Below are 26,041 nucleotides of genomic sequence, written 5' to 3' on the forward strand. Positions count from 1 at the left end.
GAAAGTACCAGTACAAGTCAGCCTAACTAGGGGCTGGTACAAGCCAAGCCTGAGCCAGCCCTAACTATAAGCTTTATCAAAGAGGAAAGTCTTAAGTCTAGTCTTAAATGTGGAGACGGTGTCTGCCTCCCGGACCGCAACAGGAAGATGATTCCACAGGAGAGGAGCCTGAAAGCTGAAGGCTCTGGCTCCTGATCTACTTTGGAGACTTTAGGGACCACGAGTAACCCTGCATTCTCAGAGCGCAGTGTTCTGGTGGGATAATATGGCACTATGAGCTCTCTAAGATATGATGGAGCCTGACCATTTAGAGATTTATAAGTTAACAGTAGGATTTTAAATTCAATTCTGGATTTTATAGGGAGCCAGTGCAGAGAAGCTAAAACAGGAGAAATATGATCTCGTTTCATTCAGCATATATAGAGTAAATAGGATTGGTCCGAGCACAGAACCTTGCGGAACATTTTTTCTGGACTGGAAATAGCCACTCAGAAGCTGCCCTGCAGTCTGTACTACATGATGCACTCTGGAGAAAGATCCAGGACACCACCACTAGCATCACTAATGACATGCATCAACTCATTGAATCTTTGGTGGGTTTAATCTATAAAACTACAGAAGCAACTGTCTACAAGCAACAATCTGATTTTGCTAGGTTAATGGACTTGATGTAGCTGACAGTTACTGTCACTGATGCAGTGATACAAACAGCACACTCTTGGGCATTGCATTTTTGGAGATATTACCTACAACATGCTGACAGAAATGTGTCTTACAGGGTCATCTCCAACAGAGGGATGTCACTCTACAACATGCATGAAGGGGGACTGCAAATCACAAAGATTTCTTTCAGAGATCCAGGCTCTTTGATCCAGTCTCTTGGATAAACAACAAAGATCATCTCTTTAAGGATGGATAGTATTTTTCAACCTGGACCCTATTTCCCAGTGTAAATTGGTCAGAGAGACTGATGTGAACAGAAAATCTTGGAACTGTGTTGAGGGAGCTGACAGCAGCTGGCAGCCATGGAATGAGCTGCAATGGAGGCACACAGGGCAACTGAACACCGTCACTGTATGTCCATTTAAAGTGATTATTTTTGCATACAGATTGTTACTATAAATGGCTGAGGTGTCTCTTTACCTTTTACTTGATCCAGTTTGTTAATGCCTCATTAAACAGAAGTCTCTAAAGACTCTAAGTCTTCTAAAATATCTAAATATCTATGAGTGGCGGAATCAATGTCAGTCAATAACAACACTTAAGAGAAACTTTTCATATTAGCCCCTCCATTAGCTGTCATATTGACGTTCAGGACCAACATTCATTAGATGTCTGATCCAAGTTGAATATTTGTTGAGTACTACAGTTTTGTGCCCCGCATTGTAACCTGTTACCAGTAACTTCTTTACATGGCATTCAACACCTGAAAATCTTTGTAAAAGCTAACTTGTTGTGACTTTAAAGTCTCCATGACAAAGCAGCAAACTCTATCTAATGAGGAAGACCATGGTGTAACAAAAAGCTCTGGAATGAGTTAGAAAACGGACCCTGAGTCAAGACAAATGCCTAAACATGCTCCCTTTAAACAAACTGGTTTATTGTAATACAGTTTACAGAGACACACCTGTTGTTCATTCAGTTACTTATAAACAAACATAACAATAAAAACAAGCTTCATTTCCACGGGCAGGTTATTCGTTTAGTATGCCACTGTGGCTGGGCCTGGGGGCTGAGGAGGCTGGGAGGGTAAGGACACTAACTACTTCTCTAGTTTTGACCTCTTAAGTCAGTTTTATCATCAACATATTCATAGATACCCTACTTTGTCCAATGAACTCAATTGGAATTGGTCATTTTTCAAGTTTTGAGCAACAACATCAAGGAAAATTCTCTTGTTCCACACATATGTACTGTATTCAAAAAAAAAAAGAAAGAAAGAAATATCATAAACACATTTGTTAACATACCGAGTAACAGGTCCTGCCTCAGTTTCACAAGAGAAACAAAACAAATGGAAACACATCATCTTTTCTTCTCTTTGTTCTTTACAATACTGTGGCGGTGTAACGATGCCTTCAAGGGCTTACTTAGTGAATGGAAACTTTGCCATCCTCGTAGACATGGGATGTGGTGGGTAAAATACTTTTCGATACAATTTTTTTTCATGTCCATCTTATCACTTCAGATGTCTGTTTGTGTTGCAGGATGTGAGGGAATCTGGGGAGGATAAAGTAACACTGACACAAGTTAAGCACAAAGACAAACAAATGACAAGGTAGATGGAGACATCTGAACAGTGTCATGTGAGGAATATCCCTTTTCAAATGTTTCAGTCAGATGTTTACATGTACACTACTGTACAAGGAATAGAATTGCTATGATTAGCCAGTTGAATTATCACTGTATTATCAGTTTTTTTTTTTAATGAGGCCCTGAACCTAAACAAGACCACATTGTACTAGAAACAGCTTGTCTTTTTTGTAAAACCCCAAATGTGAAATAGTGAACTGTATTTATTACTGAATACAACATAATGGCCAAGCTCCCCACAAATGCTGTAACAGAATCAGGTGAGACAGAGTTGTTTTTGCTCTCCTCTTTGGTCCGTGAGTAGAATCTGTGTGGGCTTGATCTAAGCCCAGTTTGTAACATGTACATTGATTTCTACACCGGCAGCATCTCCACAATCATATCACAGGAGGAGGGGGTTATGAAATCGAGGCTGATCTGTGAATGAATTGATGAGCTGGTTTTGTATGGAGGCTGCAGGGCTCTTGGCAGTGGCTTTGGTCGCTGCAGGGTGTGTGGGTGTAGGAGTCAAGGTGGTTTACAGGAAGTCCAGACAGAGTTGTAGCAGTGTTGTTGATGATGTTGTTGGTGGATTGCTTATGACCTTTTCCTTCTTCCCTCCAGGTTTCTGAAGTTGGATGGCCTGAGCTTCATCTCAGCAAACTCGATGGAGTGCTCATGGCCTTTCCAGTGGAACCAGTTCACACCCTGGAGAGCAAAAGAAGGACAGATAATGTTAGTCAAAGTAGAGCTTGACTACTTAGAAGTGAAGTGGAGGTCCTTAGACATATTGCTATCACAGATTCCCATTACAATGAAACCAACCCTATCTCCACACAAAAACATCCAAATTGGACAGTTCTGGAAACCCCAAATTGTGTCCTGCAATTTGTGTCAACTGATATGATATGATATTTATTTATTTAAGTGTCAAGCACTCAGGGTGCCCAGCCCGCATGGGCTCATAAGACACTCAGCAACAAACAGCCTTGCATGGTGTGTGAGCAAATAAACAAAAACTAAAACAAAACAATATACAGTATATATTACAAAACTCAGATCAAATACACAGTGTTTTTTTTTCTCTTTTCCCAGGCTTTACAAATGAAGTTGGCTGTAGGGAATGTTCCTTTTCTAAAACATAATTCAAGTTTGTTGTAATCATCCAAGTAAAATAAGCCACTGTTTAACAAGCTCATTTTCTCAAAAAGTACGTGTCTAAATTCATCGTACAGAGGACAAAAAAAAACATAAGTTCTTAATTTGGGCTTATTCCATATTTTTACCAACCATTTTTCTTTATGTTGTTGGAAGAATAAGTTTTTAATTTCTTGAATATTGCAGCGTAATCTATTGTGAAATATAAAGGACATATCACAAATGGATAATAAAGATTTCACCTCACTGGCCCAAGGAGATACTTTTGACGTTTCCCAATTGAAAATCTTTCTAGTCAGCCTATGTTCAGGCATATTTACCAATCTGTTCCGGAGCATTTCATATTTATGCCTGACATCTGGTGGTTCCCAACCCATGTCTCCACAAATGGCTGCTACTGATGTACGTTTATGAACTCTCAAAAGGGAGTGAATAGCCCTATATTGAACTGTGTTAGATTTGGCCTGTTCTTTAAAACCCCAGACCCCAGCTGCATAGTCTGAGACAGGACATACACAAGACTTGTACAGTTGGGTAAATGAGTTGAAACCTAGGTCTCTACAGTTTTTAATTTTGCTCAGTGCAGAGCCCAAAGCTCTGCCAGCTGGGTCTGATAGAGTGCCTATAGCTGGTTTGAAGCTGAATGTTTTTGATCCAAATTTAAATGGAAATAAACTTCTTTGTACAGCCTGTTTTCTAAAATGAACAATTTGCGTTTTCTCCTGATTTATCACAAGTCTCCATTTCCAACACCAATCTCAAACGCTATTTAACATATTCTGCAGATCGTGTTCACATTCAGCTAATAAAACAATATCATCAGCATATAGAAAAATGCCCACAGTCATATCATCAATTTTAATACCAAAATTAGATTTTTTGATTTGAATAGCCAGATCGTTAAATTGAAAACAATGGTCGAGACAATACGTCACCTTGTTTCACCCCGATTGGTGTGGAAAACCAGCCTGTTCTGAACACATTTAACTGCACACAAGCAGCAGGTGCTCGATAAAGTGACTTAATTGCTATATAAAGTTGACCATTTAGTTCTGATTTTATTAGCCTGTACTCCAGCAGTTCTCTATTGACCCTGTCAAATGCCTTCTGAAAATTGATGAAACATGCAAATGTTGGATTGTTTTCTTTAAGTCTTGCTCTGATAATAGAAGTGAGTATGTGTGGTCTATACAGGCCCTTTGTTTCAGGAAACCATTTTGCTCATCTACCAGCAATCCTGACCTTTATAAATGACCAACTAATCTATTATTTAATAGAGCAGAATGTAGTTTATAAATATTACTAATAAGGCTTATATCTCTGTAGCTAAGTGGTGATTTGGGGTCATTTCTAGATGACAGGCTTTATGATAGATGTATACCACTGAACAGGAATGATGCCATGATCAAAACAAAATTGAAATAACTCAAACAGAATTCTAAATAATCTTGGAGACTTCAGGACTTCATAAGAAATCTCATCTATTCCGGCTGATTTCTTTAATTTGGACTTATCTATGACTGTTTTAACCCCCTCTGCAGTTAAGTTCGCATTCAGATATAAATTACAACAAAAAAAGTCCTTGTTCATTTCATCCTCCAACATTGGCTTTGTGTCTGATATAGTCTTAAGAAAATTATCATCAAAGGATGAATGATTACTACCAGAGAATAAATCGCCAAAGTCCTTTTCCCATTTCTCTAGTACCACATTGATCTCAGAGCTATCCTCACCATTTTCTAATTCTACCTCCATGGGTATTTCCATTTTCTTCCTACGGCCCAATTTATTGATTTCCCAAAATTTCTGAGCGCAATGTGTTTGTAACCATTCAATAGATAATGAGTGGCCACAATAAAATTTATGTTTAACTTTCCCTAGTGTTTTATCAAAATCAGCCTGGCAATTATTGAATTTGTTTTTTAACTCTGCTCTCTTGTTTTTGATATCACATTTAAGATAGCTCTTTTCAACTGCTCTTAGGATATTCCAGAGGTTTTGTAAATCCTGATTCCAATAGGGCTTACAAGTTCTTTTAAACCCTTTCTGGGGTGGCCTACTAAACCCATTTCTACCACCTTTATTTAACTCATTATATGAACAGTCACAAAAAGCATCATACCTGACATCCACCTCATCTTGATTCCTTTTATGCGACAATTGAACAACGAGCTCCTATAAAACATTATTACATGATCTAGATGCCAGAAAAGATTCAGGTATTTGTCTTGTTAGAGGTCTAACTTTTACCTGTTGTTGGTTAGGGCCCTCATTGTTATTAAAAAGTGGTCCAGCATGAAATGACAGCATGTGTAGGGAGTGGTCAGGTATCCCGCATCCATCCCCAATTAATATGATGCCGTCTGACCCTAACCTCTCTAGTAACTCATTGGGTGTAAAAACATAGTTAGTACAATTCTTTAAACATTTGTGATGAGAAATCATATAATCCACCACTGCCCTCCCTTTGTAGAAACCAAAGTGGGGATATTTCTGGGGATATTCTCCCGTTGAGTACACAGCATTTAACATCCCTTAAAAATTCTACTAATATCTCTCCATAACTATTTATAAAACTATTTATATTGTTTCTAGGGGGCATGTCATCTACATCTGTCATACAGTCATTTAGTTTGCCAATACAACTGTTAAAGTCTCCACATAAATAGACAGCATCCACATCAGAAAGGCTGTACATCTGGGCTAATAAATAACTAAAGAAAGAATTAGAAACAAAAGCTCTGGAGGATCCTTCAGGAGGCAAATAGCAAGTGAAAACTACAAACAATCACAATACATATTTTATCACTTACAGTACATGTAGTGCTATTTATTAATCTGGACTGTTTTGGTGTGAGTTGCAGAGTGTTGGAGATATTGGTTGTAGAGATGTCTGCCTTCTTTCAAAAATAAAAGGGTACTAGATGGGACTTGGCTTGGGGTGCTCAAAAAATAACTTGAAAAATTCAATGTCTCTCTCCCAAAATCATGACTTGGTTGCTCAAGATAATCCACAGACCTTGTTGTTAACAGTTTTACATAGGAACTATTTCTTCTACTGAACTACACCAACCAACTGTATCAGCATGCAGAAGGAAGCACTCATCTATTAATGGATAAAAGGCTCATGCTTGTGACGGTGCAAGATGTAAACATTAATGGCATCCACCTTGGCTGAGCTGTGACCTTAGTTAGCTCAGTAGTGCTAAATAAGCCAGCAGTGGATGAATGCCTCCTTCTGCACTGTGGTACAGTTGGCAAGTGTAGTTTGAAAGAAAGAAGAACAGAGGAAATAAGAAAGAATACTAGGAAACAGTTCCAACATGTAACCATGAGGTCAGGGGATTTTCTTGAGTAACTGGGTAATGATTTCTGGAAAATATGTTTTATTGGTGCTTTGAGCACCACAAGCCAAGTGCCATCTATGTTGTTTCATCACTGTGATAGAGATTGGTGATTGTGGTGAGCAGAAAGTTTGCAGTGGAGATGCCCGATGAATTGTCCACCATCAGGAATAAATGGCCGACATGGAGGTGTGAACTATCCAACGTGCAGCGGAGGTCATTAATCCCTGATGATGGACACCCAGAAGGGCATTATCCCTCTTATACCATTATCACTTTCCAAAGAAAAAAAATAAGAAAATAAGAATATTCATTTACACTTTCATGCTTTTTCTCAAGTCACAACTTGGCTTCCCTGGTAAAACCTGAGAGTTTACTTAATACCTGGAACAATCATTACCGCTCATTTGGGTTCTTTTGCAATGGACATGTTATTCACTACTCCAGTAAACAGGACGAACCTGAGATACGACTTAGCAACGGGAGATATTCTAGTCCACTCGGCTCATAGAATCCTTTGGCTCAGCTATTAGCCAGAAAGCTATTATGCTTTGAAGTCAATGACATTGTGTATGGTTTACAACTAGTGAATATAATTTGAGAGTATGTTTAACAGCAAGACAAGCTAGCTGTCCAGCCACTTTCACTGTCCCCAAATCAGTATCAAGATTTTCATGTACAAACAATTCGTAACTGTCGAATGCAGCCTAAAGTAACAAATTGAATAGCATAAAAGAGATGATTGCTGATGTGATAGAAATTATCAGTAATTTCAGAGGGTCTATGTACTTCTTGAAGCTTGTGAGTTACACTCTCCATTAGGGCTGCAAAACAGCAGGAAAACATGTAATATGCAATACTGTTGTTGAATATTGCGATGACGCTATGACTTAAGATAGGTAAAAAGATATTTAAGTATACAGTTTTAATGACTTTCTGCTTTGGAGTCAAGCTGCTAACATAGACCCTAGACAATGAATAGCCTATGCGCACAGAATAAAAACCAGAATTACTGCCTTGCTGTTGTATGCCTCCATAAACCCGCCAACTTACAGTTACAGTTTACATCCATGTCTGTGAAATTATGAATGCATCACATACAGTACATCTTGCCCACGGCAGCACAGAAGATCTGTACAAGCAGCAGTTACAAGGTGGACACCCAAGGTCTTTCCTTTAGTTAACACTCATATATTAGATATGATCAATATATCCTTATTAACAGGCTATGTACCACAGTCTTTTAAGGTAGCTATAATTAAACCTCTACTAAAAAAGCCCACCCTGGATCCAGAGGTGTTAGCCAACTATAGACCAATATCTAATCTTCCCTTTATGTCAAAGATCCTTGAGAAAGTAGTCACAGACCAGCTGTGTGATTTTCTCCATGATAATAATTTATTTGAGGAATTTCAGTCAGGATTTAGAGTGCATCATAGCACTGAGACAGCACTAGTTAAAATTACAAATGACCTTCTGATTGCTTCGGACAAAGGACTTGTCTCTGTACTTGTTTTATTAGATCTTAGTGCAGCGTTTGACACAATTGACCATCAAATTCTGCTGCAGAGACTGGATCACTTAATTGGCCTAAAAGGTTCTGCACTAAGCTGGTTTAAATCTTATTTATCTGATCGTTTTCAGTTTGTTCACATTCATAATGAATCGTCCTTACGCACTAAAGTTTGTTTTGGAGTTCTGCAAGGTTCTGTGCTCGGACCAATCCTATTTACTCTATATATGCTTCCTTTAGGTAACATCATTAGAAATCACTCTATAAATTTCCATTGTTATGCGGATGATACTCAGTTGTATTTATCGATGAAGCCAGAAGAAAGTAATCAATTAACTAAACTCCATAACTGCCTTAAGGACATAAAAACTTGGATGAGCACCAATTTCCTGATGTTAAATTCAGACAAAACTAAAGTTATTGTTCTTGGCCCCAAACAACTCAGAGACTCTTTATCTGATGACATAGTTTCTCTTGATGGCATTGCTCTGGCCTCTAGCACTACCGTAAGAAACCTCGGAGTAATATTTGATCAAGATTTGTCTTTTAATTCTCATTTAAAACAAACCTCACGGACTGCATTTTTTCATCTGCGTAATATTGCAAAATTTAGGCCTATCCTGACCCGAAAAGATGCAGAAAAATTGGTCCACGCTTTTGTTACCTCTAGGCTGGATTACTGTAACTCTCTGTTATCAGGTAGCTCTAGTAAGTCCTTAAAAACTCTCCAGCTAATTCAGAATGCAGCAGCATGTGTACTAACAGGAACTAAGAAACGAGATCATATTTCTCCTGTTTTAGCTTCTCTGCACTGGCTCCCTGTAAAATCCAGAATTGAATTTAAAATCCTACTGTTAACTTATAAAGCTCTAAATGGTCAAGCTCCGTAATATCTTACAGACCTCATAGTGCCTTATTATCCCACCAGAACACTGCGCTCTGAGAACGCAGGGTTACTCGTGGTCCCTGAAGTCTCCAAAAGTAGATCAGGAGCCAGAGCCTTTAGCTATCAGGCTCCTCTCCTGTGGAATCATCTTCCTGTTACGGTCCAGGAGGCAGACACCGTCTCCACATTTAAGACTAGACTTAAGACTTTCCTCTTTGATAAAGCTTATAGTTAGGGCTGGCTCAGGCTTGCCCTGTACCAGCCCCTAGTTAGGCTGACTTAGGCCTAGTCTGCCGGAGGACCCCCCTATAATACACCGGGCACCTTCTCTTCTTCTTCTTCTCTCTCTCTCTCTCTCTCTCTCTCTCTCTGGTATTCTATTACTGCATCTTGCTAACTTGGCCATTCTGGATGTCACTAACTCGGCTTCTTCTCCGGAGCCTTTGTGCTCCACTGTCTCTCAGATTAACTCATATCGCAGCGGTGCCTGGACAGCGTGACGTGTGTGGTTGTGCTGCTGCCGTGGTCCTGCCAGATGCCTCCTGCTGCTGCTGCCATCATTAGTCATTAGTCATACTTCTACTATTATTATACACGACTATTGTCACACATGTATACTGCCAGATATTAATACATACTTTCAACATATTGTACCACAGTAGCCAGAACTATAACTATAATATTATTACTTTCAATAATGTTGTTGTAAGCTACTGTCATTACCTGCATCTCTCTCTCTCTCTCTCTCTCTGTCTCATTGTGTCATACGGATTACTGTTAATTTATTATGCTGATCTGTTCTGTACGACATCTATTGCACGTCTGTCCGTCCTGGAAGAGGGATCCCTCCTCAGTTGCTCTTCCTGAGGTTTCTACCATTTTTTTTCCCCGTTAAAGGGGTTTTTTGGGGGAGTTTTCATAAGGACAGAGGGATGTCGTATGCTGTAAAGCCCTGTGAGGCAAATTGTGATTTGTGATATTGGGCTGTATAAATAAAATTGATTGATTGATTGATTGATTGATTAGTGTCACCAATTCAGTATCTGACCAAATGTCTCCCATTCTGTTCCTGAGTTATGACATTCAATAATGGAAAGAAAAGTGTCATTATGATGTTCGCTTATCATAATGATGTTACAGCAAAACTGACCTTTGACCATATGGATATAGAATGTCATCACTTCCTAATTTTATCCTATTAGACATTTGTGAGGTTACAGAGATCTTGACCTTTGATCCTGAAGCCCCAAATTCTAATCAGCTCATTCATGAATCCAAATGGACATTTGTGCCAAATTGAGGGAATTCCCTCAAGACCTTCTTGAGATATCGTGTTAAAAAAAAATGAGACAAACAGAAGGTCACACTGATCTTGACCTCTGAACACCAAAGTCTAATCAATTCATCATTGACTCACAGGGGATGTTAGTGCCAAATGTGAAGAAAATATTCTTAAGATATTATTTTCACGAGAATTAAACAAATTTAAGGTCATACTGACTTAGACTTAAGTATGAACTGATTAGATTTTGGTGGTCAAAAGTCAAAGTGGACATTTGTGCTAAATTTGACAAAATGCCCCCTTCTTGAGAATTGCATTTATTGCACAGACAGATAGACAACCTTAAAGGACAACTTCGGTATTTTTCAACCTGGGCTCTATTTCTCCATGTGTATGTGTGCGTATGATTCATGGGTACCACTCGTTCTAAAATTGGTTCAGTATTGAGGCATGAAACGAGCTAAAACGGTAATGGGGGCAAATACGTCCCATATAAAAGTGCTTTTTTTCGCCACTGACCGGTTCAGATCGCCAGTGCTATCTCTGTAGATAGCATATTGTAGCAGCCCTGGGGCAGTGGTGAGTGTGAATGAGTACAGTCAACTGTCAGTCAGTGTTGGAGCAGAGAGGCGGAGGGCGTCTCCGCTTGGTACTGTAGGTGAGTATGTGTGTATGAAGTGTGTGTTTTTTCGCCACAGACTGGTTCAGATCACCAGTGCTATCTCTGTAAATAGCATACTAACTTAGCCTTTCCCTTACCTCTGGGCTGTGTGATGTCACAAGCTTTGCTCCACTGTGTCTGTAGCTCTCTCTACTTGTGGGACAGCCGTTTTCTTGAGGAAGAGGTGTTTCAGGATTGGATGTCTTCTCTTCTTCGGCTGGCAGTAGTCATCTTGGGAGAAGTAAGCACTGCAGACCCGATGGTCTGCAAGGCGCAGTGTCCAGAGAGGAGTGTTACTATCCATTTGTAGCACAACTAGCCACAACTTCAGCATCTCGCCGTCCGACAAAGGCAACCTATGAAAGCTGTAACTTACGGGGTGTTGCGCGACATCCTGTTGTTGTGTTCGGGAAAAAGGCCCGTTTATTTGAGCACTCCAAAAACTCCGGTAACACTCCAGGGGGTAGCACGTAAAAGACTCCGTCCTCTGACTCTTCTACCATAACACACACATACTCACTTACAGTACCAAGCGGGGACCTCTCTGCTCCAACACTGATTGACAGTACAACACTGACAGACTCTACTCATTCACACTCACCACTGCCCCAGGGCCGCTACAATATGCTGTCTACAGAGATAGCTCTGGCGATCTGAACCGGTCAGTGGCGAAAAAAAGCACTTTTATATGGGACGCATTTGCCCCCATTACCGTTTTAACTCATTTCGCACCTCAATACTGAACCAATTTTAGAACGAGTGGTACCCATGAATCATACGCACACATACACATGGGAAATAGAGCCCAGGTTGAAAAATACCGAAGTTGTCCTTTAAAGTATAATCCCTCTAGCCATTGCTAACGCCCGTGCAGAGGCATAAAAAATGAAATGCAATGATGCTGATAGGTTTTCAGTATAGTGAGTCTCTGGGACCCACAGGTGCTCATCTGAGTGGGTCCCTGGGCAACTGATTAAATAATTTTTTTTTTTTTTTTTTTTACAAATTGTAGTGTTAAACTCATGTTTGATGTTATATGTTTCTAATTTAGCTCATGTGTGTCGAAAATGTATCTGAAAGTTACATAAAATCCCAAATCTGAAAACTTAATCAACAAAACCACACACTGCATATATATTTTTATATATAGTCTTTTACAAAACAATATACAAATGTCACATCTAGAGCTGAGCTTAGACAGAACCAAAATCATCTTGCCAGTATAAGGTCAACCAGATGTGGTATATGATTGTGATTTGTTATAATCCCATAAAATAATAATTTCTAGGGATAGTCCATAATAATTTAAATTAATTAATTAATTCATTCATTCATTCATTCACTCATTCATCTTCTAACAGCTTCATCCACTTGAGGGTTGCAGGGGGGCTGGAACCCTGGACAGGTCGCCAGACTATCGCAGGGCTGACACATAGAGACAAAGAACCATTCACACTCACATTCACACCTACGGACAATTTAGAATCATCAATTAACCTAGTCCCCAATCTGCATGTCTTTGGACTGTGGGAGGAAGCCGGAGTGCCCGGAGAGAACCCACGCTGACACGGGGAGAACATGCAAACTCCGCACAGAAGGGCTCCCACACCCGGAATCGAACCGGCAACCCTCTTGCTGTGAGGCAACAGGGAAATATGCTTATTCGCTATCATTCTGTGAAGAGTCTTTTATGTTTTCTTTGCACTTTTTAAAGACTATGAACAAAACAACAAACAACAACAAAACTGGTCAACATATATATGATATATGGTGAGAAATGTCGGCTGCCATGAAAATGTTTTTTCAACAGGTTGTGTCCTCTGGATGGCAAAAAGTCATTGGGTCATCATCAACAGAAGCCAATACAGCACTGATTAGTAGCACAATCACATTATCACAATGTAGCATTATCAGGGGGGAAAAAAACATGGAGGGTACCCTGAATGGTGGAACACCATCATCACTGACATGAATGAATACAGCATCTGCTGTTGCAGCAGACACTGTGATGTAAGATAACAGAAGTCTGTAGTAATGGCCTACATATTCGTGATTTTGGGTATGCTTTATGAGCCTTGAATTACAAGCTTATTGTCTACTGGCGATCCCCGGGGACCGCCATGCTGCCCTACTGCATTTAACAGGAAACGGTGCTGCACCACACTTCAGAGAGCCAGAGATGAGAGCAGGTGGGTGGGTGGACAGGTGTCAGATTTGTGCAGAGCCCCAGAGCAAAAACACTGGCACATCACGGACAGTATGTCAATAACATCCAAAACACAAGTTTCCCTTTCAGCAGTTTCTGTGACATGAGAAATATTTTCAAAGCTAGCAGGCCTAAAGTCTTGCGGGTCTTCATTTGAACTTCAGTCCCCTGCTGGCCTATCAGACACACTGCAGACCCATCCACCACCCCAGCTTCCACCTCACTATATAACAGATCTTCCTGCATTGTCATTGAACATTTGCCATTGGTTGTATATAAACTTCCTGACGATGCTTGGCCTGGCCAAAGACAGCCTTTTCCAATTGATTGATATGTCCAGTTGATTGGTTTTGATGTTGTGGTGGATACACTTTATGTAGGAGTGCTTTACTGGGATATTTCCTAACGATTTAAATAACAATGTGTGTCGAATAGGACCATAACCAGGTTAAGCCTTAACAGTTTATTCATGTCCATGCAACTGCACTCAAATAAATTAAACCAGTGGAACTCCATCAGTGTCTCGCAGAACCCCATGAAAGATCCTCAGAATCTTTTCAAGGACTGATGGAACTCCATCGAGGACTCTTCAAACCCTCTGAAGGATCCTAATCAAAGACCAGTGAAGCCCCAATACAGACGCCGTACACCCCTTCAAATGCCGACGAACCCCCTTAAGGAGACCTGGAATACTTTCATCTCAAGGACCCTCAGTGGAAGCTCTTCAAGGTCCATTTAAGGACATGCAGTAAATGCTCTATAGACATACTGTACCTTACTGTGACTGTTATCTCCATATCGTCCCATGAGGTTGACACGGTGGCAGTTTTTATACCAGAAGGCTCCTTTATAGGACAGGGCACAGTTGGTGACAGCAATGTCATTGTCATGGTCGTAAGTGGAGAATGGACGACCGTGGTGGTAGGTCATAGAGTCTCCTTCAAAGACAAACAACATTAGATTTTGATTCAGATTTTATTCTTCTCAAGTTATTTTTTTCTTTTATGACACAACAAGGCAGTATTATAAGAAAATGGAAAAATGTGTTATTAACCCAGCACCACACATTTATGACATTTTATTGCATGATGAATCGTGTAAAACACTTTCCATAGACAGTCACTCATGGACCTAAACATATGGGAAGTCAGCTTGGGGGAGCTTGACCACCCATACATACATACATACATACATACATACATATTCAAACTTAACTTTTTGGCTTACTAGCCAAGTGGCTAGTAAGCTTTAAAAATCTACTGGCCAAAAAATTTTTCACTAGCCAAAAATCATAAATAGCATTTTGGTATATTTTCAATGTGTTATTACTATAATAAACTCGAGCAATTCTCAAAATACAATATTAGCATAATTTTGTGTGGAATTAAGGAATGAGTCAAATTTGATTGTTTAAAATAATTTATTAAAACATACTTTGCTTAATAAGTTTTACATTAAATGTATCAACTCATTGTTATATACTGGCTCAATAAATCTCAATAAATCACAATATTGTGAAAAACTTCAATATTTTTGGTCAGTTATTTCTAGGGCTGTACCCAAATATTCGGATATTCGAATATTTGTTTCTATGGGTAGGTATTCGTTTTTTTATTTACTTTTTTATTATTATTATTATTATTTTTTTTTTTTTACATATTTTTCTGGTGTTAAATGTATTCTTTTGTTGTTGGTAAAAATCAAAACTTTTAAATTGCATTGTTAAAAATGTGAAAATATAGTAGGCCTCTCCTACCAACTGAGCTTGTGCGCACGGCAGGCTTGAGCGCATCCGTCTGAGGCTGTGGATCAATGCCAAGTTTTACACTTTATCACTATTCCCTCTAACTTGTAGCTGTTTTTTCGTTATCTTTTGAATTTAATATGAATTATGGAACCGTTTTTGTCAACATTTGTTTCCCCCGATTTGTACAATAAATTATTGTTTAAAGTTTCAATAAGTTTCTTTTGGAGTACGTGACACAAGTGTGTTTTGAAAACGGCCGCAGACTGTCACCTGCTCAATGCATCAGTACCTTCGGATGCCATGACAGTAATAGCCAATAATGTCAAAATATCATTTACAGACCGATTTAACAGACGATCACTGCTGCCCGACCCGCAGGTCCATTTGCGGGTCCCGCGGGTTATGGGTTGACCTGCGCATCACTACTCAGTTCAGTCTATAAATGCTGTACACAACAGTAGACATTATATTCTATTCAGGCCGGCAGAACCAGCAGCGCATCGGCTCTACAGGGCACGGCACTGCTAATTAACCATTTTATTGCAGAGTGTCTGCCAGCAACCAATTACTTGCAGAGGCTTCCTACAACTTGTTTCAATGGTTCCGATTTAATCAGAAGACAAATTAAACAGGATGACTAGCCAATGTGAAAATCAAAAGAAAGCACAGAATAATGTACTGAAGGAGACTGTTGTGCCATCACATATTTTTTTGTGGTTACAGAGCAAAGATCCGGTCGCTGGAGTGCTTCGCAAGGAGTCTTTGAAACAAGCCGAGCCTGGCGTAAAACCAGAGAGAGCAGGCAGCATGGCCGCAGCATGGCCACAGCACCCCCTTATCAGCCTTTCTAGGGCGTGGAAATGGCGGACCGCGGATCTCCAACTGCACACTCAAGTTCTAGCTCCCACTTTGGAGCATGTTGTGGGCTTGAAGATCTGTTGTATGACACCGGCGCGCAACCAATGACATCACGTAGCCTACACACAGCCAGGGGTGGGAGAAACAACAATAACAGTAGTTTGGCCCTATTTTTTTCACTTGCCAGAGTGGCTGGTTAGGTGACTTCATTTACTGGCCAAAGGGTTAAAATTAGTCACCTCTGGCAACTGGCGACTGCTAATTTTGATCCCTGCATACATACCTGCTTATCCTATGCAGGGTCAGGGGCAGACAAAACACATTACACAATACAGACACAATACAGTCTCAACTAGCAATAACAACAGAAAGAATCGGAGTAAAAAAAAATCCTATTTTAATCTCAGTGGTTTTACATTAGAAGTTTGTAAAATAATTTGTTTAAAATATGTTTTGGTTTCAGAGGGAGGGATATAATGTTCTACTGCAATGCATGGTTGTATCATTTTCAGTGAAAAGTGTCGTTTATATGTCACTGTGGCAATAAAAGTTCAAGGTTAAGGCTTGTGATATTCTATTTTTTCCTCATTATTTTTGTATTACAAATACTTGTGTGTGCAGCCTGAAAAATCTTCCTCATCTGTTCCATAAATTTTCAGTTTTTTTTTTTTGTTTTTTTTTTATCAAGGTTAGCCCTTAAATAAGATGAAGTTATCATACTATATCTATGTGTAGGTCCATAATGACAGCCTTAGTACTGTGTTTAACTCATCATTAGACTCAAGTGGCTACGGTCAGAGTGTACATAAACCCACTCACTGTTTTCACCACACCCTCAATCTCATTCTGGATGGCTTTAAAATTAAGGCTTAATAGTCTTTTGTTAGAATCCCTCTTTATTTGGTTTCTTATTACTTGATTACATGCCACTTTGCAAAAGTTACTACAATTGATGTCTATCCGATAGTGCTGTCATTAAATTTAAGATAGTGATTTCAACAGCATTAAAATCAATAAAATATCTCAATGAAACAGAGGTCTCCTATACTAACTTAAAACCCCTCTAAATTGATTATTTTGTTGATAGTGCTGCAGGCTCACTGCTAGGGATGGGTAACGTTAAGATTTCATCAATACTACTACTTTTATCAATTCAGTATGTTATTGGTGCTATGATGAGTTCTTTTTCATTTCTAATTTGCTTTTTAGAAAATATATTAATTTTAAAAAAAGAATAGATTACTGAATATTTCAAATAAAACAAATTGTTGTTTCTAAAGCAGCAACATAAATTTTTGCAACAGCAAGGTCATTACATAAATAATATTCCTGACATCAATACTGGGTGAAGTTTAGTATTTATTAGTTAGTTCCCCTGTCCTCTGTCCTCCTGTCCTCTGTCCTGCTCCCTCTCTGCTGATGTGATTCACTGTGTGCAGGTAACATTAGTCCTGGTAGAGAGGAGGGGCTGTTTGCCTCAGCCAGCAGCTAAGTATATCGCTGTCTAAATGTTTACATGTTCATGCTTGCTGAACACATGTAAAGATAAATTATTGGCTTCTTACTCGCTAAAGTTTAATCACTGACAGTAATGAGCGTAATTGCCATCAGCTCCAATAATTTTTGAGTTATCGTCACTTTGTTTCCACCATGTTTACCCTGTCGTGTAAGCATGCGTGTGTGTATGTGTGTGTATGTGGAGGAGTTCAGCCCCAATACAGAATGCAGATGAGAGACTGCAGGATGATAATGGATTAAACCAAAATGCGTAAAAGTGCCGATAACAGAACCGATACCGTCAGAGCTTATCAATACTAAGGTCTTTGAAAATTTTGCCCTGGGGCTAATTTAGTACCAGATTTCGGTACCCATCCCTACTCACTGCACTCTTAAAGACAAAATAGTACTTCTTAAAGAGGCAACAGATAGCATCTTTTCCTAAATATATCATTATGAAAATAATGTGGGTTGCACAGGGTAGTGGCCACAGTTAAGACAGACTATCAGCGTTTACATAGTGGCTGTGCAATAAGCTTCTGCCACCGGTGCCGAAATTTTGCGGAAGAAATCTGCTTTACGGCAGGAAACGCGTCATGTATTGCGAAATTGGTCAGTCAGCCAAGTCCTTATGAGGAGTTGGGCATGAGATAGTTGAGCCACAAGCACAGTGGCAGATGGACAAAATTTGGAGACAAGTGAAAAACGGCCTAGCAAAAGAAAACGAGCTCCTCTGTCTGAGGAGGCAAAGAAGAGCAAAGCGGAGAGCGATAAAAGAAGAGGAAAAACAAGAGTAAACCTCAGTCAGGCGTTCAAGAGATGGAGGGAGCTCTGTGACCAAAGAGGCTTCAAAACTGATTTCCAGCTGGCTTTCTTTCTAATGGATCAGTAAGTAACACAGCTAAATGTTAGCTAGATGAGAGAGGACTGTACTGTACTGGCTGCTAGTTAATTCCTAGAGTGTTGGTCGGCTGACATCCTCGTTGCCATTCTACGGCAGCCCCTGGACAGTGATACCCCCCTCCCTTCCTTCTGTTCTCTTCTCACGTAGGCAGCTATTGACAGACATCGCCCAGCTAAGTTACGCCCAGCTAAGTGAACACTGAACTTTGGTTCCCATTCAATTTGAGCTCCAACTGGCCGCATCGTTTCCATACGGTACCGTTTATTCTAGAATCGGGACTGTTTACACATGTAAACAGTCCCGATTCTAGAATATCTCATATTGGTATAATTCTATAATTCTACTGTGTCTACTATTGTTTGTACTGATACTGTACATATTGGTATAATTTACTGTGAATGTCCACACAGCACCTCATTCTACATATACACAGAGGTATACCGGTGGCTTTACAGCCTACATTTTATTGATTATCTCTGATCCCCACGGTCAATTTGGTCGTTGCAACAGTGCGATGCAACACCACTGAATCTAGGTGGTGTTAGCTAAAAAAAAACAAACAATGAATCCTATCTGTTGCCTCTTTAAAGACAAGATAATTAAACAAATAGTTAGCTTTGTGGTAGAAATATCACAAAAATTTGAAAGTGACTGCTGTTCAACCAATCTAGAAGAATCTCGTTAAGTCTGGTAAGACAGTCTTAAAATGTATTGGAAGGCCCTCTGCAATGCCAGAGCAAACTATTACTCAGCATTAATTGAAGGAAATCAAAACAATTCCAGGTTTCTTTTCAGCACTGTAGCCAGGCTGACAGTAGGTCACATCTCTATTGAGCCTAGTATTCCTTTAGTCATCAGCAGTAATGACTTTATGAATTTCTTTAATGATAAAATTCTAAATAGTAGAGAGAAAATTCATCACCTCCCACCCTCAAGCAGTATCACTCAACCTTCACATACAGGGACCTTAGACGCAGCTGTAAGACCTAATATATATTTGGATTGCTTTTCTCCCATCGACCTTCACAAACTAACTGCTGCGATTTCCTCATTTAAGTCATCAACATGTCTGTTAGACCCTATTCCAACCAGACTATTCAAAGATGTTTAACCCTTAGTTAACATTTCCTTATTAGACATGATCAATATGTCATTAACATGCTTTGTACCAGAGTCCTTTAAAGTAGCTGTAATTAATCATCTTCTTTAAAAACCCACCCTCGAGCCAGGGATTTTAACTTACTATAGACCTATATCTAATCTTACCCTTCTCTCTAAGATCCTTGAAAAAGTAGTCACAATACAGCTGTGTGACTTTCTCTATGATAATAGTTTATTTGAGGATTTTCAGTCAGGATTTAGCGGGCATCATATCACAGAGACAGCACTGGTATAAATTACAAATGACCATCAAATTCTGCAAATATGCGCCGCTCACCCACCACCAGACAGACCATTCGAACATTTGAATACCAACTAAACTGAGCAGTGATAATGGCTCACACTTTGTCAATTCTGCAATAACCCAATTCAGTGAATTTCTTGCCATTGACCTCAGACAACATTGTGCATACCACCCTGCCAGTGGAGGTGCTGTCGAATGAGAAAATGGCACTCTGAAATCAAAATTGGCCAAGTGTTGTTAGGAAACGGGACTGCCATGGACAAAAGCTCTGCCTATTGTTGTAATGCATATGAGAATGAGAAAAAGGTCCAGAGTGAACATAAGTCCATTTGAAATTCTTTTTGGCAAACCTCCATCCCTAGGAGTGGAGCCTGTAACCAGCCCACTCCCCTCCACTGGCCTATGTGAAGATGACATGTTACAATATTGCAAAAACTTATCTTCCACTCTTTCTCAAATCTCTCAGCAGGTGAAATCAGCCCTTCCACCACCAGCTTTCACATCACTCCATAATTTCCAACCTGGCCACTGGGTGGTCATAAAGGACCTAAGAAGGAAACACTGGCACTCCAAACGCTGGCGAGGTCCATTCCAGGTGCTCCTGACAACGCATACTGCTGTGAAGATCGCTGAGAGAGCAACGTGGATTCACACCAGCTACTGCAAGAAGGTCCCTGAGCCAATGGAGGAACTCAGCTGTCGACGTGAGGATGGGCAACGCAAGGACAGCCAACGCAAGGACGAACAAGCGCAACAGAGGATGACACGAGGAATAACTCTGTGAATTCAACAGACGCCAACTAGATGTGCAGGACTAACAACGTAAACCTTTTCCCACCAGACTACACCATGCACCACCTGATCCTGACCCTATCATGTTCAGCGATGCTGATAGAGGCCTACACCTACTATTGCAGCTTTCCAGTACCTTAAAAAAGTTGCTTGTGAGGCAGAGAATAGGTCCTGTGTATTTGTGTGACACGCTGCTGCTGTTCCAGAGAAGTTTTGGAGTTTTAATAACACAATCAGCTACTACAGTGGCTTTACAAGCACACATATGATGTTGAATGTGTACACTTATTGGCGAACATGTGTCAAAGCAAACAAAAGAACAAAAGCGATGACAAAAGCAGTCAACAAACATTACGGCTACCTAGACTCGCCTCTCTCCCCCCAGTGCAGGTGAAGCAGCCTCTAATATAACCTATCGGCTGTCAACTACGGTGCTCACGTGACCCCAAACTCTGCATATCACCATGGCAACAAGACAAAACTAACTGAACACAGAATAATCAATCAGCAAAGCAATTTCTGGCTCCTACACACCAGCCCCTAATTATTGAGTTAATGCTAATAATTACTCACATATCACGTAGGAGACAAACATAAGAAAAAGACTTTCAACAATAAAGCTCAAAAATTAATGTCCATTAATTAATCCACACATGAATCTTCTTTCTTCTTGAATCATATGATTCACAGTCCACAGTCTCACTGGTCAAAGTCAAACTGTCAAAATCCAGCAAAGAGAGTCTAGTAACAGTCCAAAAAAAAAAAAAAAAAAAAAAAAAAAAAAAGAAAGAATAAAGAAAGTCAAAAAAGTCACAACTGAAGCCGGTGTGTTTAAATCGCACCTGATGAACGAATCCTCCTCGGTTCAGGAAGGTCTGTATCACTCGTCCCACAGGCCATGAGTTTCAAGGTGCTGTGCTGTCCATTATAATGACCAGGTCTCCCACGACTCCCAGATTCCTCTTCACTCTTGTCCATCTCTGACGCTCCTGCAGTTGAGAGAGGTATTCTTTTATCCATCTCCTCCAAAACAGGTCAGACATGTATTGGACCTGTTTCCACCTCCTATGTGCATAAATATCTGTGGGTTGGCACACTCCTGGTAGCAATGCTGGTGAGGTCTTCAACAGTAGCAGGTGGTTGGTCGTCAATGCTTCCAGGTCATTTGGATCCAAGGAGGCTTTGGTGATTGGTCTGCTGTTCATTATGGCTTCAGTCTCACAAAACATTGTGTGAAGGCTTTCCTCATCCAAGTTTTGTACCCTCAAAGTTGAATTGAGACCCTTTCGCACAGACCAGATCAACCGTTCCCAAGCTCCCCCATGATGCGAGCCAGCAGGTGGGTTAAAGCTCCATTGGATTCCCTTTTGCATGACATCATGGATCTGCACCTGATTCCACTGTTCCATAGCTTTCCTCAGCTCTCGCTCTGCTCCTACAAAGTTCGTTCCATTGTCAGAGCGTAGCTCCTGAACTTGTCCTCTCCTGGCAATGAAATGCCTGAGTGCATTAATAAAGGAGTCGGTGTCCAACGATGATGCAACCTCGATATGTACCGCTCTGATGGCGAGGCAAGTAAATAGAACACCGTACCTCTTCATCATGCTCCTTCTACTCTTAACCTCAAAGGGGCCAAAGCAGTCAATTCCCACTCAGGTGAATGGTGGTTCATCTGGGACAATTCTGTCAGGACGCAAATCTGCCATCTGCTGGTGAACTGGCATAGCATTCAGGCGGCGACAGATGATATACTTTGATAGCACTCTCCTGATGGCTGAACTCACACCAGCTATCCAGTATCTCTCTCTCAGCTTAGACAGTATATGGTTACGGCCACCATGTCCCACTTCCTGATGTACATGTCATAGTAAGAGCTCTGAGATGTGGAGATCTTTTGCCAGGATTATAGGAAGTTTCTCTTCCACAGGCATAGACAATCTACTGAGCCGACCACCAACTCTCAGGACTCCATCATGCAGCTGTTGACAGAGCTTATGGAGGTGACTGGACCTTTTAACCAGCTGCCCTTTTGCTAGATTGGTTAGCTCTTCGGGAAATCTCTTTCCTTGACAAACTTGATGATGGCTAGCTCAGCTTGGTCCAGGTCTTTCACATTGAGGCTTCTGTGCACCGCTGTCCTCTTAAAATCTTTCATTTCCTATTCCACAGATGATGCCTGTTGTTGCTTGTTGCTGTCAGACTGTGTAAAGGTCAGGTAACTGTCTTCTCTTCTTTACACAGGACATGAGCCAGCTTTTAATCCTCAAGAGCCACGCCACTGATTTCTTTAGCCTTATCCAGGAGGAAAAGTACTCGATCAGGTGAGTTACAGGTTCTTCTCTGGCCTGAACAACATTCACTGCAACCACTCCTTTGACTTCAGGGTCACCAAGTGAAAGGTGATAGAGGTCTTTCCGGGCAACAGGCCAATCACTCTCAGGATGCAAAAGAAAGTGAGGCCCTGACACCCGTGTAGCATCAGCAACAAATACATCAACTTTCATGCCTCTGGAGGCTATGTCTGCTGGATTGCTGCTGGTATCCACGTACCTCCATTGAGCAGGACAGGAAACCTTGAAGATTTGTGAGACCCGGTTTGCAACAAAAACTTTGAACCGTGAAGTCTCATTCCTAATGTATTTCAGAACAGATGTGCTGTTCGTCTAGAACATTGAGTCCAAAAGATCCATCTGTAACTCTTTCCTCCACAGCATGTCGATGCGGCTGGCCATAGTTGCAGTGATAAGCTCCATCCTGGCGATTGTAACACATTTCAAAGGAGCTACTCGAGCCTTTCCCATCACAAAAGCACTGTGTACTTCTGAATTCTTGGCTTTCAACAACAGGTAAGTCACTGTTCTGTATCCATGTTCACTGGCATTACAGAAATGATACAACGGGGCTGAAGTAACTTCTCCAAAGCCTGGTGGCTTCATACATCTGCTGACCTCAAAGCTTTCCAACAGATGCAGCAGCTGCAACCACTCCAACCACTCTTTAAAGACTGACTCGGGCACAGTATCATCCCAGCCTATTCCTCTCCTGCACAGGTCTCTCAGGATCCTCTTCGCTGTTAAAACAACAGGGCTCAGCATTCCAAGGGGATCGTAGATGGAGCTGACAGTCGAGAGGATTCCTCTTCTGGTAAGTGGTCTGTCCTTAAGTACCATTTTGAACTTGAAGGAGTCTGATTTAATGCTCCATTCCACACCCAGCACTCTCTCTACAGGTAGCTCCATGTCCAATCCTTCAATGCATTTTGCTCTGTAATTCTCTGGGATGACTTCCAGCACTCCAGGCCTGTTACTCAACCACTTTGTGAGAGACAATCCACCCTTGGAACACAAAGAGACCAGGTTCCTGTAAAGCATCACTGCTTCCTTCTCTGTGGCCACCGACACGAGGCAATCATCCACATAAAAACAGTGCAGTAGTTTATCCACTGTCTCCTTACTGCAGTGATGCCCGTGGTCCTCTGCACACATTCTGAGGGTGAAGTTAGCACAACTGGGAGATAATGTCGCCCCAAACAAGTGCACCTTCATCTGATGCTCAGCGGGTGGGTGCTGCATATCCCCCTTTGGCCACCAAAAGAACCTAAGGAGGTCTCTGTCATCAGGAGGGAATTGGACCTGGTGGAACATAAATTCTGTGTCGGCCATGATTACAACTGGTTCCTTCCTAAACCGAGTCACCACTCCAATCAGAGAACTGGTAAGATCAGGGCCCTGTAGAAGCTGAGCATTTAGTGATGTTCCTTGATATCTTGCTCCACAGTCAAACACAACTCTGATCTTTCTTTTAGTGGGATGGTAGACTCCATGTACCATACTTTTCCATCGCCACAGTCCAGCTCCTCTTCGGGCACTTTCTCAGCATAGCCTTTAGCCAGAAGGTCATTTATAAAGGTGTTATACTCAGTATGAAACGTTGAGTCCTTCTGAAATCTCCTTTTCAAATAACACAGGCGCTGTTCAACAACTCTCCTGTTGTTTGGCATTCTGACGTCACTTTTCCTTAAAGGTAATGTAATCTGGTAATGCCCCTCCACCTGTTTCAGTGAGTTGCTGACAAACTCCAAGAACCTTTGATCCTCCCTTGACATTCCTGGTTGCTCCTCAATGCTGCTTTCAGGGAAGTCATTCTTAAACTGTTGTTGCCAGAGGTCATCCAGGTTCACGACTGAAACTCTGCTGACAGTTATTTGTGGATGCTCCCAGTTAACAGTCTCTCCACTGTTTCTTGTCAGTGGATCACTGACAGTCCAGCCCAGCAAGGTTCAGATAGCATATGGTCCATCATTGATGCTACACACCACTTCCAGTGGTTCCAGTGCTTTAGGAACACTGGTTCCTCTAAGTAGCTCAATTCCTACATCAATCTGAGGTAGGCAAATGTGTTTCAGATGTGACCATTGTTCAATATCTCTTTCAGTGGGAATATTTCCTCTGTTCACAGGCATGGACTCTTGCATGTAAATTCTTGGAAGCTCGAGAAAATTGTCCCCTCCAGTGCTGCAACCTCCAGTCCTGACACAATGTTGCTGCTTACGACTTTCTCCTGGCCCATGGTTCGAAGGAGAATGTGTCCCTTCCTCCCTGTGAGGTGGAGCTTGTGCATTAAGCTCTCAGTGCAAAACACTGCAGTACTCCCCTGGTCCAAGAAAGCGTAAATGATGATAGTTTAGGTTCCTTTGCTAGATTTAACCTGGACTGGAACAATGGGCAGTTTGCAGTCCTGATCTCCAGCCCCTGTAAGTAGTATCTTAAATACTGTAAGTTCTTGTCAGGACCATTACACATTGTCATTTACAAAAAAACATTTACAAAAAGGATAAGAGGTCAAAATCCTCATTGAGGCCAGGGAAGCTGGTGGCCTTAAGGGCATGGATCCAATATGCCTCTCTTTGCTTGATCCCCACCCCTGGCACCCAAGCTAATGACCTCAATACCTGACACTCTTAGGGATGAGTCATTTGAATGTTGTGCTTCCATGTAATGTTTGGCCATAGGATAATTCAAATTTCCAGTCCGAATGGCATACCTGTGTTCAGCCACTCTGTCCCTCAGTCTTCTTTTAGTAAGGCCCACATAGAAACAGCCACAAATACACTCAAGTCGGTACACAGCATGGGCAGTGTTACAATTAATAAAACTTGAGATAGAATAGATTTTATTACTAAACACATCCCTAAAAGTGTCCGTTTTCACCATGTTTTCACAGTATTTATAGTTCCCACAGCGAAAATTGCCCTTGGGTCGACGAAGCCAGGTGTCTGGTTTGTTAGCAGAAAGATAACTCCTTACTAGTTTATCCTTGATTGTAGGGGCCCTTTTAAAGTTGATACCTGGCAGTTCAGGGAATATCTCCTGTAAAGATGGGTCACTCTCAATGATATCCCAATTTTTCTTTATAATGTGCTTGATCGGGACAGCTTCTTTACTGTAGCTTGTGACAAAGTAGGGTTTCTGAACTTGCTCTTGTTTAGGTTTAGGG

The 26,041-nt window shown here is 40.9% G+C and overlaps 1 protein-coding gene across 4 annotated transcripts in view; it reads right to left on the reverse strand.

The window, feature by feature from the left end:
- Window positions 1-359: 359 nt before the first annotated feature.
- Window positions 360-26,041, reverse strand: part of tncb (tenascin Cb) — a 210,708-nt gene continuing 185,026 nt past the window's right edge. For 2 of the 4 annotated variants that reach the window (XM_049578753.1, XM_049578756.1), the window contains 2 exons: window positions 14,117-14,280; window positions 360-3,000 (listed from right to left, as the gene is read on the reverse strand). In XM_049578753.1, coding sequence (XP_049434710.1) covers window positions 2,890-3,000; window positions 14,117-14,280 — 275 coding nt within the window. In that variant the 3' untranslated portion in view covers window positions 360-2,889. The remainder of the gene's footprint in view (window positions 3,001-14,116; window positions 14,281-26,041) is intronic. The other 2 variants (XM_049578755.1, XM_049578754.1) reach the window with 1 other exon arrangement.

This window comes from Epinephelus fuscoguttatus, linkage group LG6 (genome assembly GCF_011397635.1).
Source record: "Epinephelus fuscoguttatus linkage group LG6, E.fuscoguttatus.final_Chr_v1".
Classification (NCBI taxonomy): domain Eukaryota; kingdom Metazoa; phylum Chordata; class Actinopteri; order Perciformes; family Serranidae; genus Epinephelus; species Epinephelus fuscoguttatus.